The sequence below is a fragment of the Marmota monax genome, unplaced genomic scaffold (genome assembly GCF_021218885.2).
Source record: "Marmota monax isolate L192 unplaced genomic scaffold, Marmota_monax_Labrador192_F-V1.1 WCK01_AAM20220418_F8-fsc00112, whole genome shotgun sequence".
Taxonomy (NCBI): Eukaryota; Metazoa; Chordata; class Mammalia; order Rodentia; family Sciuridae; genus Marmota; species Marmota monax.
The window spans coordinates 111,017-131,057 of record NW_026692073.1 but is presented as its reverse complement, the minus strand read 5'-3'; the positions used below and the strand labels follow the sequence as shown (position 1 = coordinate 131,057).

The 20,041-nt window shown below is 35.0% G+C and overlaps 2 protein-coding genes across 4 annotated transcripts in view; both read right to left on the bottom strand.

The window, feature by feature from the left end:
* Positions 1-963: 963 nt before the first annotated feature.
* On the bottom strand, positions 964-9,000 carry Epgn (epithelial mitogen). Its single transcript, XM_046458397.2, has 5 exons — positions 8,621-9,000; positions 7,979-8,068; positions 5,158-5,278; positions 4,246-4,398; positions 964-3,009 (listed from the first exon to the last, which is right to left on the bottom strand). The coding sequence occupies exons 1-5, from the start codon at positions 8,661-8,663 to the stop codon at positions 2,955-2,957; spliced, it is 462 nt and encodes a 153-aa protein (XP_046314353.1). The 5' UTR covers positions 8,664-9,000; the 3' UTR covers positions 964-2,954.
* Positions 9,001-13,213: 4,213 nt separating this feature from the next.
* Positions 13,214-20,041, bottom strand: part of Mthfd2l (methylenetetrahydrofolate dehydrogenase (NADP+ dependent) 2 like) — a 110,446-nt gene continuing 103,618 nt past the window's right edge. For 2 of the 3 annotated variants that reach the window (XM_046458601.2, XM_046458609.2), the window contains one exon: positions 13,214-14,675. In XM_046458601.2, coding sequence (XP_046314557.1) covers positions 14,563-14,675 — 113 coding nt within the window. In that variant the 3' untranslated portion in view covers positions 13,214-14,562. Of the gene's footprint in view, positions 14,676-15,950; positions 18,120-20,041 lie in introns of those variants that run through there. The other variant, XM_058584085.1, reaches the window with a different exon arrangement.

The following is a 20,041-nucleotide window of genomic DNA, read 5'->3' as shown; positions in this document are numbered from 1 at the left end:
TAACCCTTCCCATGAGTGTGGGTTGCAGAATATCAATATTTATATCACACACAGAAAGCATGTTATGTTTTGTAATGCATCGAAGTTAGATGGCTTACTCATAGTCTTCTGTGTATATGACTTGTTCTTATGTTCAATATCAAAAGCTCAAATTGCTGATGTTTGTCTTATTATTTTCTTAAGACTTTTTTTCAATTAAATATAATGAATGAAAATCTTATTGATGTCACCAAAATGGATATGTGAAAACTGAAGGATTAGATTTGCACTTTGAAAGATGAGCTATGTTATAATTTTACCCTCTTCAAACTTTACTAAAACATGATTGTACAAGAAAGCTAATTTGGGGAGAGAGGATACAATGATAAGCAATTTTGAATTCTTTTAATTGGAGATTTACTGGCTCAGAGAGGAGATTGTAATGTTTGCCCCCATCCCATCAAAATGCTAAATAATGATGTACTCCTCAATACTGATGAGCTAAGAAAGTGTTCTCAAAGAATTGAAGGATAGAAATAGGGAAGAGACAAAAGGGGGACTGAAAGAAGCAGATGAACCCCTTGGCCAGGTTGATTTAGTGAAAGATGCCAGCAGCATGCTGTCATTTCTTTCCTAAGTCATCCACCCCACTTAATGATCCATGGTTGATGGCTGAAAGTGGAGTTCAAATGCAAGTTCATGGGTAGGCACTTTTCAGGGTCTTACTGCATACAGGAGAAAAAAAATGTACAAGATGAAACAATTGACAGATCATCTTGTATTTATGCATTTTCCACCTTACAAGGTACAAGTCCTTTATGTATGTAAATGTTGCCAGGTGGGGCTCCAGCTCTATGGGAATGCCAGAGATTCCTTCCTGCAAAATTAACTCTGGGAGTTACGGGATCACAAGATTATTTCATAGGACAGACCACAAACAGATGGCTTCATAAACCACATTGTAAGTTTCTGTACAGTCTCACTGGGTAGATTTTATATTGTTAATGCATACTTTTCCTTAGGTGAAAGAAGGAATCTGTATTAGCATTTGTTTGGATTAACATTTTGGATTAGCAATGCTGAAAATTTTAACTGCTGTGACGTTGTTCTAATTTCAATGTAATAAGTTTAAAACTGGCAGGTATTTACAGACTGCCAATATTTGTAACCATTTAGGTTACCATTTCTGTAGACACTATCATTGCTTCCTCTTTCCTTTCATTAAGAGGCAGTCCTTAATTACTTAAAGACACGCCTTCCTGGACTCTCCCTGGCATTTTTACATCTTTTTGAAATGCTCAGGAAGAGCACAGCTTTCTAGGTGCGGTGCTGGAGTCATGGGTGGAACCTTGGCTCCCCACCCCTTGGGGTGATGTAACCTTTGAACGCTGTGTGAAGACAGGCAGAAAGTGCTGACCTGTGATTCATCTGTGTTAAATTCCTTCTGAAGGAAAACCAAAGCAAGTGAAATCCCTTCTCTTCAAAGGAAAGCGAAATGGGAAGTTAGGAGCGAATAAAAATCTATAATTTAATGCAAAAGAAGGCTTATTAATAGGCTGCCATTGTTCAAACACTCAAGTTTGATTTTCTCTCTATCAATCTCATGATCAAAATTGTTTTGTTTATCGACGTCACAATATGAGCCCACGCTATTAGGTTGAAACTTAAAGATGTTTAATGTTATAATTCTTTAATTTAATTTTATATTTTTCTTAAAAATAAATTATTATTGTATAAATTGATCTTTAAAATATACATCTAAGATAATGGCTAGTGGTGTGTTTTTGGGCTTCGAGGTTGGTTTGATGATAGAACTGTCACTTCCATCTGTCACTTAATAGTGCAGAAAATTTCTTTCTTCTCTCATTGTTAAACTTTAGAACCACAAGAGTCTTGGAGAAGATGAAACCAAAGCCCCAGGAAATTAAGGGACCTGCACAAGACTGTATGAATTATGTAGCAGAAGTATAATTAAAAAGGAAGGACCTTGGTTCCCAAATTGTTATTTCTACCATTGCTCCATTTTTTTTTTTCTATGTGCAGATCTGTTCAGAAATGATGAAGTTTCCACACACTCTTGGCTGGTGAAATAACTCTCATGTCTAGTTTGTCAGTTTCTACTTCAGGACCAGTTGTAGACTTTTAATCATTGGCCAAAGTCTTGGATTTCAATTCAAATGAATGGTCACCAGTTAATACCACTGATAATGACTAGAAGTGACAAAAGTAGAGGGAACATAAGTCCAACAGAGAATTTCATAATCTATATGGAAAGGAAATGCTTAGCCTACTCTGGATTTGATATCCAGATGGCTTTTAGTTCTGAGAAAGTCTTTAGCTTATTCCATGTTTCACAGATAAAAGTTGCACAGTATTGTCATAAGCTAGCTATGATTTGTGTTTTCTTTGGACATTCATTTCTTTTCAATGGCTTGCACTTAAGACACATGTTTGGTTCGCTCAAGATGCCATAACACTGATACCACCCTAAAATTGAGATTAAACTCCTTTGATACTATAAAAACAGAATGCTTGGGATGAGGTCCATTGAGTGAACAAAGAGCCCACATTTAGGTTGTGCTATCCAAATGCTGGGTAGCAAGCTGAACTTGGAATTGCTGCGGCTTGCAGAAAGGATGACAATTATTCCCGGGAAAACCTACATCTGACATGGTCAGAAGCACAAAACACAATTTTTTTTTGTAGTGAGAACAATAACCACACAACAAACAAACCCAGGTTAGGATTGCAAACTTGACCTCTTCCTTTGTAGCTCGTTCACTTGGCTTCCATGGCTCCTAATGATGGCAAACACTAAAGAACAATGTTGAATCTTATCCTCTTATTTCATTGTGATCCCAACTTTCATTCTTTTCAAGTCTAGTCAGCTTGACGTTTTTGTTCTTTCACTTGAGGATTTCAATGTGGGGCCCACTGAGTTTCCCAAATGACATGATGAAAACGCCCACAAATCCTCAGAGTGGTCTCCCTCCAGAACAGATGTTGTAAGGTGATTTCAGTTTTAGACACCTAAAACAGAGCATTGATTTCCTTATGACTGTGGTTTGTGTTGGTCATCATAGATCACAGAATGCACTGGTGTATCAGTTGCTCCTGGTGCCCTGCCCAGATCCCCTTCACTCAATGGTAGACCCATCCTTCAGTGGCTGTAAGCATTAACAGGCTGACAGCACCACCATTCTCCAGAGGACTGCCATAGCCAATAGAACACCTTGCCAGAGATTCCTGGGAAATTACAAACCCCTGCTCACTAGCCCACTAGCCCATCAAGAATAGTTTGTGGCCTGATTGACCCATGTGGTAAACTGAAACCAAGACCTTTCTCCTCCTTGGGAAGGTCTATGATGCCATTCACATTCTCCATCTCCCTGTAGAATCAAGCTGAGAAGACAGCTCAAGCTACATCTCTGCTTAGCTGCTTCTGCTTTCCTTATGTCATCACAGGTTTCACCTCAGAGCTCTCCTGCCACCTGTCACATGCACAATACTCTCATCAGAACTGGATCTCAAACAGCTAGCTTATGACCACCAACAAGCCTTTCCTCCTCCCCGGCTGCCTCCTCCTCCACCTTCTCCCTCACCTCTTCTCTCCTTCCTTCTCTTCCTCGTTATTCTTCTTAGATTCTTATATAAATATGCAACTTATACATGTTGATTGGATCCTCTCATAAGCAAAACAAATTTTTCTAATTTTGAATGGACAATTTTAGTCATGTTAAACTGATAACAGTAAAGTATATCAGGGGAAGTATAATTGTATTTTAAAATTAATGTATCTTACATGATTTCTTGACTTTTCCCTAATTACACAGATTTAAGGTGTGAAAAACCAGAAATAAGGATGAATACTCATTTCTTGATTTTTTTTTTCATTCAACAAATATTTTTTCAGTGTCTGTTCTGAGCACAAAAGTAGATGCTAAATGTGTACTAGTAAACAAGACACACTGGGTCTCTACCCACTTGAGCCTGCTATCCTCCTCATTTATAATTTTGACTTAGGAAGACACAGATATAAGAAGAAAGGAAGTTGTAAATTTGAACTCTCTTATTGCAACTAAAGGTAAACTTTCACCACTCCTGTGAGAAGGGTATCAAAAATGTTACGGAGGAACTGCTCAGATTCACCTTCTTCTTTTTCATTAAAAAAGGATACATGTCAAAGCCTGGTATGTCATAGAGGCTCGACAGATATTTGTCAAATGAACGCACACAGAGTAACTTCATATTTTGTCTTTTTCATACCTCTTTCTTATGTAGCAGTAAAAAATAGCAAGAAAACCACTTATTAATAATCCAACACCAATCCCAATTGCAATGTATTTTTCATAAGAATCCACAGCATATGAAGTTAAGGTCAAGTGCTCACACCTTTCTCCAGTATAACCAGTATAACACCTTAAAAAAGAGAAAAAAAAAGTAACTTTAAAGCCTACAGAATTGCGGGGAGTGGTGGGGAGGAAAGGAAGTAATTTAAATAGGCAAACACCAAGTGAAATCAGTGTGTTAAGGTATGAAGTAGCTTGAATTTTACAATAATCATCTCATTAAGACCCCATATTTTCCTCTCAATGGTAGACACAAAGTGTAGTATGCTTGTCAAGAAAACTGAGCACCAGGGAGTGATATTGCCAAATTATATTGTTTAATTGTGTGCATGTATGAATATGTAACAACAAATCTCATCATCATATACAACTGTAATGCATCCATAAAAAATGTGGAAAAAAGAAGACCAAGCAAATCAATGATCATAAAAATTGTGAACTTTTTATGAAGATTTTTGCCTTGCCCTGTTTCATTTTATCCTACAAATAATCCTGTGAAAACTAGGATTCACCTTTGCATATCATTAAAATGCAGATTCTGATTTAGTAGTTCTGAGGTGAAGCATGAAATTCTACATTTCCAAAAAGCCCCAGCTTCCACAGATGCTGCTAACCTGGGAACTATATTTTTTAAATAATGAGGATTAAGCAGAAAAAATTAAAAAAAACCTTTTTGGAAAGTCAAGTACAAAGAGGACTGGCAAGTCACATTCAGATCAAACACCGTTTTAACTAGATAAGGTAGAGAGTGGCACTGTACTGTGTAAAACAACAAAGGCATAAGTTCACCTTCTCCTGTCTCCAGGACTTGGGAGTTCTTTGCAATTACCTGCAGATGGCTTTCTCTAGCTCATGGTGGAATGCACACATCCCATTGATGCAGTAGCTATTATGATCTTCCAGGCAAGGGTGGGAAAATCTCAAGGCTATGGGTCCTTCTGCATAGTCATCTAGAAAAAGGAGATATAATACTAACAAATGAAGTGTGTCCTACTTCATGACTTTCAACACATATGTAAGAGGACATTTAAGATTATTTTAGGGGCACTTTGCCTTTTGAGCTATTGATTCTTTGGCAGGTTGGTTATATTTACAAGCGTTTGGTTAGTATCATCCAGAACTGTAATTCGTTTATTAGAGTGAAAAGGTGTACCCATGATTGTTCCTTCTTTAGCTAACTAATCAGGTACAGAGGCAAGTTTGCCAAAAGGTGGCAGCATTGGTTCTAATCTTAGCAGGTTATTTTGAGTATTGTTTTCTATACCACTGCCTGCATGCTGATAAATGTAGAACATCTCATATAATCTTTATATTTTTCTCCTTTACACTGAGTAGTTGGCACTTAGGAAGGTCTGGATTTATGCTTGTGAAATAATAAACAATTTTATTCCTTCCCCAGAGGAAAAGATGGTAAATCTAATTTAAAATGGGACATTTTTCTGTAATTGACTTGAGAAGAGGTATTTGTTATGACCCATACAGGAATCCAGAAACAACTTATGGTTCTGGTTGAAATAGTTATATGATAATTCCATCAAATATTAATTAAAATTTTAACTCAGTTAAGAGGTATTCTGAAGTGATGGTAAAAGCTATGTACCTGGGATTAGAAAAACTCAGGTTTTTATTTCTAGCTCTAACACGATGCAATTGAACATGACTAGACACAATTTTTTTAGTCAAGTGACCAGAAACCTCCTTAGGGGAAATCCTCTTCAGGAAGATATGTTCTGGCAGCACACACATGGTTCAGGATGCCTCCCATCTTCTGATATGCTAAAGACATACGTAGACCATCCTTACTAATTATGCAGTGGGAATGACTCTTGCATAAAACTGCAGAATTGATTCTTTTTGGGTATATTTTAGTTAACTATTCTTACATTTTTCTCAAGCAAAGTTTTTGGTATTTTAATTTATCATTGCTATGAATGAATGTGTCCTTCATGGTTAGTTATTCTGTGGCAAATCACTATATTTGCCTTGTTAAGGAGGTTAAGAGAAACCTATTTATTCATTTTTAGGAAAAGAAATCTAAAGGATATTTTTATTTTATATTGGAAAAATTAAAACTTTAGGTACTCAGGGACCAACAGGATATTATGTTATATCACTTACCTTTTTATCAAGAATGTCCAATATTACCTTAGAATTCACATTCATTTTGTTAAATGTGATGTAGTGAACACAATTTATAATTTTAATAATTAATTCTGAGGCAGTGAGAATTTCCCATTATAAGCTGTGCTAGGCTCTTCTTAATTCAGGATTACTCACACTCAATTAACCAAGCCTAAAATGGGATTTTATGGAAAATGTGAGAATTGAAAGAAGCCATTTCCAAAGAAAAGCTATGACAGAGAGACTTATCCATTCCTTAAGGAGAATATTAAACTTAATTTAAAATTTTCTGAGATACTAGATTCATATTTTCAAAATAAACAAAAAGTGAAAAGAATAACTAAAGTTTTTCATCAAGAAAACAAAGAAAAAAATAGAGAGATGACATATTCCATCCCACTTTTCCATTCCTATTACCTAAAATTCAGTTAATTTATTTGCAATTAACCATTAAGGAAGGAAAAAATGTGGTGTTGGGAATATTGCTATGACATCAGTCACTGAGAGAAAACCACACTTCTTTATTTTTTCTACAGTATTATTGATCATATTCCAATAAAAATTTTCCCTCTTTGCTCAAAGGTTCAGAAGACATGAAGAATTTGGCTAAAAGTTATTCTAAAACCCACTCTAATTTTGTTTTGCAAACTGATATTCAAAAACTCAAATAGATAAAATATTTTCAGTTGTTTTTAATTTTTAAATTAATCGTGGAATGAGGAACAGTTAAATACTACTATATTTCATTTAAAATTGAAATATTTGACTTTATCTTTTATTTGCTGGACTCTTAGAGTAAGATCCGATGTTTCCTCCGTCCTGGGTCACATCACTAGCATTCACCTCTGGGGGCCTTAAGTGATTTGCATGAGAATCAAAACCACTCAGTCTCAGGTCTTGACAGGCAACAAGTTTTCCAAGTTCACCTGTAGTTCAAACAGGTTTGAAAACAATGCTGACACTCAACAGCAGCCAGAAGCCACTGCAATAATAATAATAAAATAGAAAAGAAAATACATCACCATCAATTAAAAAAAATCAGGTATAAGTGGGGAGGAAAAGTAGCACATGTTAAAAGAACAAAAGCCCCCAAAAAACAAGCAAGAAAAAAGATGGTTCCAAAGATGAAGGAGAATGCTTCATTTTGTCCATGATTTCTTTGACTGTTAAGCTTATAGTCATAGATCAAAATATGATGCCCCTTCAAGAATGCCAAAATGGAAATGAGCTGTCACCGAACACACATGGGTTATTGGAAGCCAAGCAGAAAATATGGTACACTTCACATTCAGGACAGTGGCTGAAGACAACTTTTCTTTCTCTCCTTTGTTTCACTTCCTCCTTTTAAAAGGGTAATTCTTGGCTCACACATTTATCTGTCACTTCAATTTAATAGCATCTTGCTAAAAGTGTTGATAACCCTATAAAACATATAGTTAAAAATTTCCAATGTTGTTTCTATCATAATCCAAGTTTTTCTCAAAGGTTTCAAAGAAGTCATTTGAAGTACAAAAATGGGAAGAAAATACCTTCGGTTTTGTTCACGGTCCAATTACTTTGCTGGACTGCGTTTGGGGGAGTCACAATCACAGCTGCCTCTTCTGTCAGTGCTGTCATTGCTGTTGAGGGTGGGGGGAAGCATCTTTAGCAGATGTGCCTCTGTCCAAGTGCAAGCAATAGACCCAGAGTTTTTCTTACTGTGTTTAATCCTATTTCCATTCTGCTTTTAATTTATTCCATTTTAAATCTAGAACCTGACTAGGGCATTTGCTCATCTGTTTTTCAGCCATTCCATCAACTACATTATAATTATGGAAAATAGAAACACATAAATTTTAAAGAAAAAGTGAATGCATTTATATATTAATTCAATCACAAGGAGACAATACTGTGGTAGTGTAACTAAATGTTATCAACTACTCTTCAATTCTATAGAGCAAACATTTTGGAGTTCTCAAAAAAAAAAAAAAAAGGAATCAAAACATACCAGGAGAGGAACATAAGTTTCATAAGAAACTACATTAACCCACAGATTTAATTATTCTGATCTTTATCATTAACAACTCTTACAAACCAACATCTCTTTAATTCACGGAGAATAAATCCCATTTACATTTACATTACATTCCACCTTGATACAAAGTTAATTAAACAAAAGGGAAATTACCTACCGTTGAACAAAAGGCAGACTGATATTGGAACTCCCAAAGCCATCTTCTGTAGTTGCTTTACTTTCTTTCTCTTATCCTCCCAACCTGCTGGGTGGAAGGCTTTTATTGAGCTCTCTGAGTCTTTCTTGCATTATACATTTCATGAAGCGTCATCTGGCAGTTCTTACCAATCAAAAGAATATGTACTTCTGGCAGCAGCCCCAAGCCTTGGGGCGCTCACACACTTGTTTGGGATGCCTGTGTTATCTAGCGATGTGATCAAGTTTCCTTTTGAAACACTGGTTTCCTGTTACCTGTGGGCATACTCCTATATGTAAAAGTACTTAAAACAACAACCCAAAAGAACATGAGTTCAAAAAGTCTCCACTGGTGTGAACAGAACTGTGTACTAGTTGGGCTAGAAATCAAGGAAGGATTCCAACAAAGAGATCTGCAAATTAGGAGACAGCATAATTATTGTTAATAATAATAATAATAAAACCCTCGATACTATAGTAGTTACATTTCCTTTCATCACAGACTGTGAGTTCTATAGTAAATCAAAATGTTCAGTTAATATGGATGCAGGGGAGAACAGAGAAATTACTGTCAAAATAAGTTTAACATTCCATTTCAGGGGATGGACCAGGGACAGAGCACCTACTTAGCGTACCTGAGGCCCTGGGTTCAATTCCCAGACAATCAAAAAAATAAATTCCATTTTAGTTTTTGTTACTTAGCTTTACTTATGACAAACTTTATAAATATATTTTAATTATACAACATTAACTTTTTTATGTCATTCTGCTATTTAATATTTTTCTGAGTAAATGGAATGGACTACCACATTCTAGGAACAAAAATGCTCAGGTCTGTGCACTGATAATCAGGCTAGAGAGAACTGATAAGGTACCAAATAGTACTAACAGTACTACTAATAATACAATTCTCCATTGAGGTAAAATTAAGATGACATTTAGTTTAGATACATCTAATGAATAGAAAGTCTTAAATGTAGCAAAGCCTTTTCAATCTTAATCAAGTTATAATTATTAAAATGCCACTCTAAATGACATAATGTGTAATTATTGCTTATGATTATTATTATTATTTTGGACTTTAGGGGCTTCCCATAAGTTTTCACTTGCCCGAAATTATTATTAAAATATTTTTACTGAAGTGCTGTGTCTTTCTACCTGGAATTTGAATTGCTCGTGTTTTCTGTACTTTGAAAACCTATTCAAGTCAAGATAGGTTATCATTTGTATCATGTCCACCCAGTGAGTTAGATTTATCAGAAAAGATCCCTTTCTGTATTCAAATATGAATTTGGCTTTAGAAATCACACAAGAATGAGCTTGCTGTACTCATTATAACTTGGGCAATCACTTACCACAAGAGTCATCGTTTTAAAGTTAAAAGAAAATGTAGCACTTGACTCATTTTAGATGTGCCCACATTTTGTATTTTTGCCTTTAAGATTATTTAAAAAAAACTGTTTATTAAGTCAATTTCTGAACATCATTTTCCCCAGGCAAGTAATATTTGAAACATAAATAAAAGAATCTTCTTGGCATTGTTGGTGAGAATTTAAGAAATCATTTACAAAGTATCAAATAAACCATCCCAAATCCATTTGTAGGTTCTGGAGGGGATGTTAGAACTCACATTGGATGTCTTTGTTTGCTATTTTGATTGTTGTTTTGTAGTGCTGGGGATCAAACCCCGTGCCTTGTGCATGCTAGGCAAGTGCTCTACCGCAGGTTTACATCCCCAGCACAAATACCTTTATTTCTAACACTGAGATATAGAAGTACAATGATCATCTTTGTAAGAACTAAATGGAACTAGAACAGTTCAGTTTTATAGGTTTTCACACTTATCCCAATTCTGTGTGTGCGTGTGTGTGTGTGTTACTAGGGATTAAAACTAGGGGTGCTCTACCACTGAGTTACCTCCCTAACATTTGTATCTATCTACCACTCTGGTTTAAGGTTTATACAGAAAATGTCTCTAAGTCATTCCACCTGCTTCTTTTCCTTTGGGGCCCATACAAATGATATAGCCTAATTTACCAGAGTGGGGAAACATCTACAGAAGTACACATTCATCCCCCTTGCACGGTTCATAGGAAAATATATTACCTTCATCTCTTTGACCCTCTCACCCAAAAGTCCTTTCTCCCAATCTTGAAGTGGGAGATGTGTTGTTGGAAAGTGGCTTTTCTGTCATCTTTATTTATTCCTAAGAAATGGTAAGGCAAGTCAGAGTGAGAAAAGAGATGGAGGCTCCACTACCATTTTTCTCTCATCCCGTATTTTTTGTCTTTAATTTATTCCTCTCTCTCCTCTATTCATAAGTCCATCTAGAAATTTATTTTTCCCTTTCCTTTTCCTCTTATTCCTTTCTCCCTTCCCTCCACTTCCGTCCGTCTGTCTTTCTCGTGTACTCATATTTTCTTCCCCCACCTCCCCGCTCTTTCACTAAACTAACTCAACCAGCATTTGTAGCTGGTCATTGGCAAGACATATCCATTCATCTATTGTTTTTCTCTCTAAATTTATTCTGTAATTCTCATAGTCTTATTTGCTATTTATTCCTTCATTTGGAAATTACTCATTGTCTACTATGTCCATGGCATTGGATGTGATAAGGCACAAATACATAATGCAGATATTCTGACCTCAGAGAACTAAAGAGAGCTAGGAAGAGTACCACATGCCTAAAACACTGGGTAGGAAATTATGAGCACCATCAACATGTGCATAAAAGGCAGAGAGTCTAGAAGTCGTGCTTACTCAGACTTTCATGGTGTTTTTCATGAACAAGTTTCATTGAAATGAATTTTTAATAAGTAGGATTTTAAAAAATGAGAATGGATTATAGGTGTAGAGGTCATTGAAGGGAGACAGAGTAAAGTGTGAGGGGTGGGCTCTGACTCACATTATCCTAACAGAGCTTATTTTAAATTCAGATTCTTCTTTATTATACATGTGCTTTAGGTGAGATGTTTTAATGATTAGGAGCAATTTCCTCATCTATCAAGTAAAAATTTTTAATAAGAAATAAACACACACACACACACACACACACACACGCGTGCACAGAGGGAGGTATTTGGCACATGACAGGTACTCAATTAAGGATAGTGGTTACTACTGAACAAGTAGAAAGAGCCACAGTATTTACAGTGGTCACAAAGAGGGTGAGAGATTTTGTAGCTAATATGTGCTAATGAATCTTAAAATTTCCCCACTAGCCAGGAAAACCTGTCCTCTTCCCATACTGATATTACATCAGGACACTTATTTACATATTATGTCATTGCCTCAAACTCAACATGTTTTAAACTGAACATATTATCTCTTCTCCAAAACCACCTCCTCTTTACAACTTCCTTATATTAACTGATGATAACATCTTCTATCCTCTAACTATAATTCTCATCACTTAGTAAATATAATATACATTCTGATTTAGCATGGTTTCCTCTAGTCTAGTTTTTGCATATTAACCCAGCTGCATTTCCATCACCTTGCACCTCACACTTTTCATTTGTATCTGAGACCCTTACTTTCATAAGTATATGCTAAGTTCCTTTTTACCTCCATGTGTTTATATTATTGCTGAAATCCCATTTATTATTAAGGGTCTTCTTTCTAGATACTGATGGAGTAGGAAAAGAAAATGTATGTCTCCAAGCTCCTCTGTAGGGCCAACATGTGTGTATATCTTACAGACTCTGTGTATCCATAAATAAAGACATAATACCAATGAATTGGCTTTATCTCTTTTATGTGTTGACAAAGGCTCCTTCCTGCACCAATCTTCAGTCAGGATCCTCTGAGTCCTCTTCTTGCTGAGTTTGAGGCAATGACATAATATGTAAAGGCTTGAGTTTGGCCCACTGAACTCAATTTTTTTATTATTATATTGAGGATTGAACCCAGGGGTGCTCAGCCACTGAGCCACATCTCCAACCCTTTTTTACATTTTATTTAGAAACAGGGTCTCTCTGAGTTGCTTAGGGCCTTGCTAAATTGCCGAGGCTGGCTTTGAACTCACAGTGCTCCTGCCTCAGCCTCCTGAGCTGCTGGGATTACAGGTGTGTGTCACTGTGCCTGGTTTATATTAAATCTTTATAAACAATCCACCCTGCCTTTGGTATCTGATCAAATTACCCATTCCCTACCCTTGATATAAAAAATGTTGTTCTGCTGTTTTCAAGAATACTGATAAGCTAGTTTCAGCAAGAATTCCCCTATCCTTGATCTCAAACCCAGTTCTTTCTAATTCTTTCTAATTCCTTGGCATCAAAACCACCAACCTCTTATCTCAGCACAGTGGCTATAAATCCTCAGCTCTTTGCTATTTACAGAGTTAACTTCAATTTCCCTCCCCTGTAGTCTTTCTTTATAATATTTTAAATAGAATAGACTCTGGGAAGGCTGACTACTGAATATAATTCCAAAATAACCTTCCTTGCACACATGTACTTTTGGTCATTTTAGTTAGGGAGTTAGGCACCCTTTAAATTTAAAGAGGCCCTTTCTAAAATGTTTGCTTGCAAACTCTGGATTTAAATTTTTGTCAGAATTACTGGACAAAGTTGGTTTGGACAGATTGTAGAATATTTTATACTATTTTTTTCTTTCAAGTTTGCAAAACTTGCTATGTTTTTTAAGCATGCAGTAAACTGGGTAACAAAATATGGACAAAGAAACAGCTGTTCTTACAAAAAGAGAACACGGCTATCCTTCTTCAAATTACTTTTTATTATTTTGTTGAAATGGTATTAATTATAAACATCAAGTCTATTATCACACAAATGATCAAGAGAAATGCACTGATAAAAACATGCATTGAATAAGAATTATTATTTTTACGTAAACATACTGAGATTTGGGCATGAAAACAGAACACTAATTACATTGTTCCAATAGCCTCAAAATAGCCTTTAACTAACATTCACATGTATTAATATAAATTATGTTAGGAACATTACATCTATTTTGAGAACAAAATGCCATAACAGAAGAGAGAATTACTGTGAGCACAAAGCATAAAAGTTTTACTTGCATCCTATAGTTTTGTTTTGGCACATTGAATTTATTATTTTTTACTTTTAGATTACTGAATGTGTGGACAGACATACCAGTTGCTTTTCTTTAATGATCATTTTACTCATACAATATATTATTTTTCTGATATTTGCAGGAAAATACAACCAAAGTTTTGTGGTTTTTCTATATTTTTGGATTTTCCCATCATTTTTCAGCGACTGTATGGTCCAAAAACTTTTTACAGGAAGAAACAATGATATATAAACATAACATATTCTTAATGTATATTTTATTATGACGAGTAGTTATTCACAGTGTGATATAATTACTTTTACAAGTAGCATTGTATCTTTTGCCTTCCTTAAATATTTTTCTTAAAGAGGACATAATTTTTCAATAGGATGGCCTTGTAGGTTGCATTTGGGAAGATTTTGATTTTTAGTATTCCATCTTTCTTGTATCAAGTAAGCTCTTTTACAGCATACGACATAAAACACAGAATATAGTAAAAATTGAGCATGTCTGTGATAAAATTGCATGTGGGTACCCATTTGACTGACAAAATATTTGTTGAAAACACACTGTGTGCAATAGTTACTTGTGTCAAAAATATATCTATTTATTATGAACCCTTTAATGTTTTATTATGAACAAATATCCTTTGTTAATAATAAGCAATTATTACCAAAATTTCACTGGAATTATTTTGGTTTTTCCTAAAACTCAAAATCAGCAGGAAATGCACAAAGTTGCATGAATCATCTGATCCACAATGATTCCATCCATGAAAAAATAAATATAATGTAGAAATAAATAACTTTGTAGTAAAATATAAAGGTTTTTGCCCTTTGTCAAAGAAATACACAGCATAACCTCAGTTGCTTGATTCTTCCATGACGTCTAGTGAATGATTTTTTTAGCTGCCAGAAGAGTATTCTTCAGAAGCATCGCCACTGTCATGGGTCCCACGCCTCCTGGAACTGGAGTGATAAAACTAGCTTTCTCCTTAACAGCTGGCAGAGGAAACAGGAAATATTCTTTATTTCTAAATTTACCTGAGAATTTCACATTTCTAAGCATGCTGTACACAGTGGATTTTTCTGCATTACACATACAAATTCTAACAAACTCTAATTATTTGTAGGATGACATGGGCATTAACAAACACATGCACATTTAGACAAGCACTCCTGTGTATAATATTTAATATGGATAGAAAAACACAATGGGTCCAAGACTATTGGTTCCTCCTCCATACACCTCAGCTTTACATGATGAAATTCTATAAGCCATGGTTGACCTGACGACCTGTAATTCTAGTAAGCTACTTCTAAAAGTCATGATATTTTCTTTATCTGTTATCCATTCATCCAATTGATGGACACCTAGTCTAGTTCCATTACATGGCTACTGTGAACTGTGCTACTATAAACTTTGGAATGACTCTATTACTCTATTATGCTGATTTTAAATATACATAATGGAGGTCTAGTCAGCCATAAAGCAAATACTATAGTATTTGCTGGTAAACGGATGGAACTGGGGCTGGGGATATAGCTCAATTAGTAAAGTGCCTGCCTTGCATGCACAAGGCCCTGGAGAGTATCATGCTGAGTGAAGTAAAGCCAAATTCAGAAAGTCAAGGGTCAATGTCTTCTCATATAAGAGGCATAAGGAATTAAAACAAACAAACAAACAAATCTCCACCTCCTGAAAACAGAAGGAAGAACAGTAGTGCAGAAGAAGGGGCTGAAGGGGGCAGGAGGAGTGGGAAAGGAGAGAAAAAGCAGAATGAGGTTGACTAAATTATGCTATGTGTATATATACTGAAAATGTCACAATGAATCCCACTTTTATGTATAATTATAATGCTCCAATTTAAAAATGTGAATAAATAGAAGGAAGACCAGTAGAGCAAAGGAAGAGATCAGGAGAAGGAAGAGGGAAGGGAAGCGAGGAGTACTGGGGGGATGAAATGGAACAAATTATGTTATATATGTGTATAAATACGTCATAATGAACTCCACTATTATATATAACTAAAGTGCACTTAAAAACAAAAAGACTTGATATTGATTACAAAGGGGAGAGAGGATATAGACAACTCAGTACATGCCATTCGTCAAATTGAATTATTCTTTTTATAACATATCATGTATATGTCTAAAAATACATTAAAGTCATGTCTGATAAAACTCATCAAATATATTTGAACTATTGAGCACATCCACATAGTCCTGTTTAAAGACATGAAGACTTTTTATTCAGTTAATATACTTCAAGGAAATGACAGGGAACTTAGAGCAAAATTTAAGAATGTGTTCACACCCACAGTATTAAAGGTGAATGGTTCCATGCATTCATTGACTTGATGGTTAATTCAGTTTTTTACCATGTGAATAAGAGTAATGCAACCTTCCCAGATAACTCTTAAAACAAACACATGCACATTTAGACAATACTTCTTTAGTACAGACAATACTTCTTTAATACATAATTTGATATTATTAACTTTTGTATTGCTCATGTAAACTTCTACATGAATCAAAACCAAGAGATGTTTTTTAGATCTCATACTATTTTCAACTATTTATATTGTCTTATTGAAAGATGGTTTATAAAATTTACTTTTACCTTGTATGAAGTAAAATAGTACATTGGGATACTTTTTTAAAAATCATAAGAAGAGCAAAGGAATAATATTTTTTACTTGAAGAAAAGTCCATATAAGCTTAAATATCTCTCTCTCTCTCTCACTTTCTCTCTTTCTCTCTCTCTCACACACACATACACACACACGCAGATAGTGTGTATTATGCATCTTCTAATGGTATGTGCTATAATTTGGATATGCTTTGAATGTATTCACTAAGTTTCATATACTGGAAGTATAGTACCCAATGTGACAGTATTAATAGGTGGTGGAGCCTTTAAAAGAAAGGTAGGGCCTAGTGGGAGATAATCAGGTCATTGCAGGGCACTGTTTTGAAAGGAATTAGCGTATTTCTCAGGTGACTCTGGTTAGTTGCTGTGCTACTGAATTGTTATAAAAGAACAAGATTAGCCCTCCCTGCTTTCTGATTTCCTATCTTACAGTGTTAATAGTCTCACATGTGTTCTATTACAAGGCCCTCATTGGAGCCAAAAAGAAGCTGGTGCTCTTAGACCTAAAAAAAATATTTTTTTTTTCTTCAAAATCACTTGGTCTCTAGGTATTTTGTTTAAGCAATGAAAAACAGACTAATACAGTATGTTATAAAGAAAAGCAACACTGTGACTTGGAAGGTAATATTTCAACTTTAACGAAACCTCTCTGTACATGAGTGAATCCTGTCCATGCCATATTTATATATGTCCTGTTGCAAAACATTAGATGGTTCAAATAGCCATTCTACAAATAGCTATAATTTTAAAACTTTCTTTCTTTTATCTAGGTGTTCCTTTTCAATATTTTTCCACCTTATCTAAATAGGAAATGCCTTACTATTCTCTAAAACTGAATTAAATGTTACCTGTCTATAAATTTTCTCAAAAAATGATATCCATTGAAATAAATGATTTCTAAATCAAAAAGTAGAGTAAAATTAGTGGAAGATTAGTAAATCTATTATGGTTATATAATTGTTTTTATGTAGTTTGGTTTTCAACTCTGAAAGGTAAAGTGGAGTGGCTTAAATATCATTTGTATATGGGAAAATAGTAAATAACTATAGCTGCTATTTCTTGAGTATTTATTACTTTCCAAGAATTTTATTTATGGTTTTTTTTTTTTTTTTTTTTTTTTTGAGATGGGTCTCACAATGTTGCGCAGGCTGGTCTCAAACTCTTGGGCTCAAGCAATTCTTCTCCCTCAGCCTTTTGACTAGCTGGGACTATAGGTATTTGCCACCACCCTGGGCTTTATATATATTATTTTAATAATTTAATATTATTTATTTTAATTGGTGAGAAAGTGTGGCTCACTGAAGTTACAATGCTTTGTCACTCTCCCATAAGAGAGAGACACTCTTCATGGTCAGATTCAAAAGACTGTATGACCCCATAATTTCACCCTGTCCCAGTACAACTGTATTATCATGAAGTGAACAAGTAGAAAAGTCCCAAGAATGATTCAAGTGCCAGAAATTAACTTAGTTTTTTCAAAGGATTTCTAGGATATCCTGAAAGAGAGAAATAGAGGGAGAGATGGGAAGAGAGAGAGAGAGAGAGAGAGAGAGAGAGAGAGAGAGAGAGAGAGAGAGAGAAAGTGGTTCTAATGTATTAATTTTCCTACTTTGAGTATTCATAGTCATCAACTTTGAATTACATCTTGCTCTCCAAATTACACAGCTGGTTTAGCAGTCTGAGTTGCTTTATTCCTTGGATGTCAGATCAGATAAACCACCAGTCTTCTCAGGTATTATAATCTTCTTCTTTGAAATTATGTTTTTCACAACATTCTTACTATTGTATTCCTGCTGAAAAGTAGAGGAAGAAGGAATGGGAATAAGCTATTGCATGAATAAGACTTGCCTGAAGTTTTTAGCTTAGCTCCTGTATTTTTGTGTACTTGACTGGTGGAAACCAACACAAATTCATTCTGTCCTGCCTATCACTCTTCACAGAATTAGGCCTATGTGGTAGGAGCCTTCATCTGACTTGGGCTAGGGCTTCTCTGGACATTAGCAAGCATTTAGAAGCATCAGTGGAACCCGTAAAATTCATATATCTATATATGAGGAAAATAATTGCTTATATGCTGGTGGCTGTGGTGTTAATGTATTGTCTATTTACATAAAGATCAACCTATAGAAGTAAGTGATTTTTCAAGAAAGGTGAGGAAATACTAGCAAATGCCAATGGGTATAGATGCTAAAGTTTGAAAAGAATCTCAGCCAGGTGTGATGGTGTATGTCTGTTGTCCCAGCTAATTGGGAGGCTGAGGCAGAGGATTACTTGAGCCTAGGAATTCAAGGCCAGCTTAGACAACATAGCAAGATCCTGTAATCTAAAAAAAGTAAACATAAAATTCTCTAGTTTAATGATTTTGTATAACCATTTTGCATAACCATTTCAAGCCTATCTTAAAATAATGTGTTTGTGAAGTACCACAATCTTATGAGCTAAGATTAGTCATGGGAGAAAAAGAAATTCATTGCATGATTGATGTCCTGAGAAGTCTCTTACCCAATTATGTCCGAAAGAGAGAAATTTAATAGGTTTTACATCACCAAAGCATCTTCTCATTGGTTGATTTTTCCTTAAAGGCAGACAGGGTCAGCTTGTAAAGATGATTCTTTTAAAGATTAATCTTATTATTGTGTGTGTGCAGAAGAGAGAAGGTGTTCTATATACTTCACCAAAGAAATACAGAAGTGTTAGAGGATAATAATATTCTTCAGAGACTTATTTACATAAAGATCAGCCTTTGGAAGTGGGTATTTACCTTGAAGGTATATGTGTGCATGTGTTAAGGAAAATACTAATAGTTCTGTATTATGAGAATCAGAAAGTAGATCTTGATATTAGCAATTTCATGAGAGGCTAATGAACTCAGAGGGAAAAATCAGAGTTAAATTCAATTTCATAAAATCACCATCATTTTAGAGTTATCAGAACTGTTTGACAATGAAGGCAGATAAAACAATTATCAAATCCTATTTTGTGTGTAACTTATTCTTAGGGATGAGACTTAGGTGGAAATTACTTGGTAATGTTTAAATCAAGTTACTGAAAATAAGAATATTTTAATGAAAGGCAGTAATTTAATGAAAATCTACTTTAATGACCTTTCTGCAAACTTTAGACTTGCAAAATAACTTCCATAGATTTTTTTTTTGAAAGTACCATGGCTTCACTAGCAATACCTAGAATGTTTAAGAGTGTGTGCTCTATATATCTTTGTCTAAAATACCCTACCCTCACTGCTCTGTCTGGGAAATATTTATTCTTTCTCCTCAGAGCTAACATAAATGTCACTTCCTTTGTGGAGTCTGTTAACTCTTCAGGCTGAGTTAACTGTTTATTCGTTGGTCCATAAAATTTATAGAATGTTTTTCAATTTACAGTCATAGAGTATGTTGGATTCTCCTGTGAAATGAGGTCAAATTATATATGCCTCCTCCTATCACAAGATTCTAGTATGTACCAGTGAATATCACTGCCTGAAGTAAGAGATGTTTCTAAAGGTGGGAGAGGAGTATTATACATATAAACAAAGTATAGAAATTCAAAAATCTGTTGAGATTCACTGCTTCAGTAAGGCTGCTTCATGTGGTGGCCTCAAGTTCTTAGTTAAGTCCCAGGAAAATCCCAGTGTGCAAATGCTTTCACACCCTGGCTTCCATCATGGTGGATAATGTCTAATTGGCCAAAGCAAGTTTCACAGTTATGCTCAAAG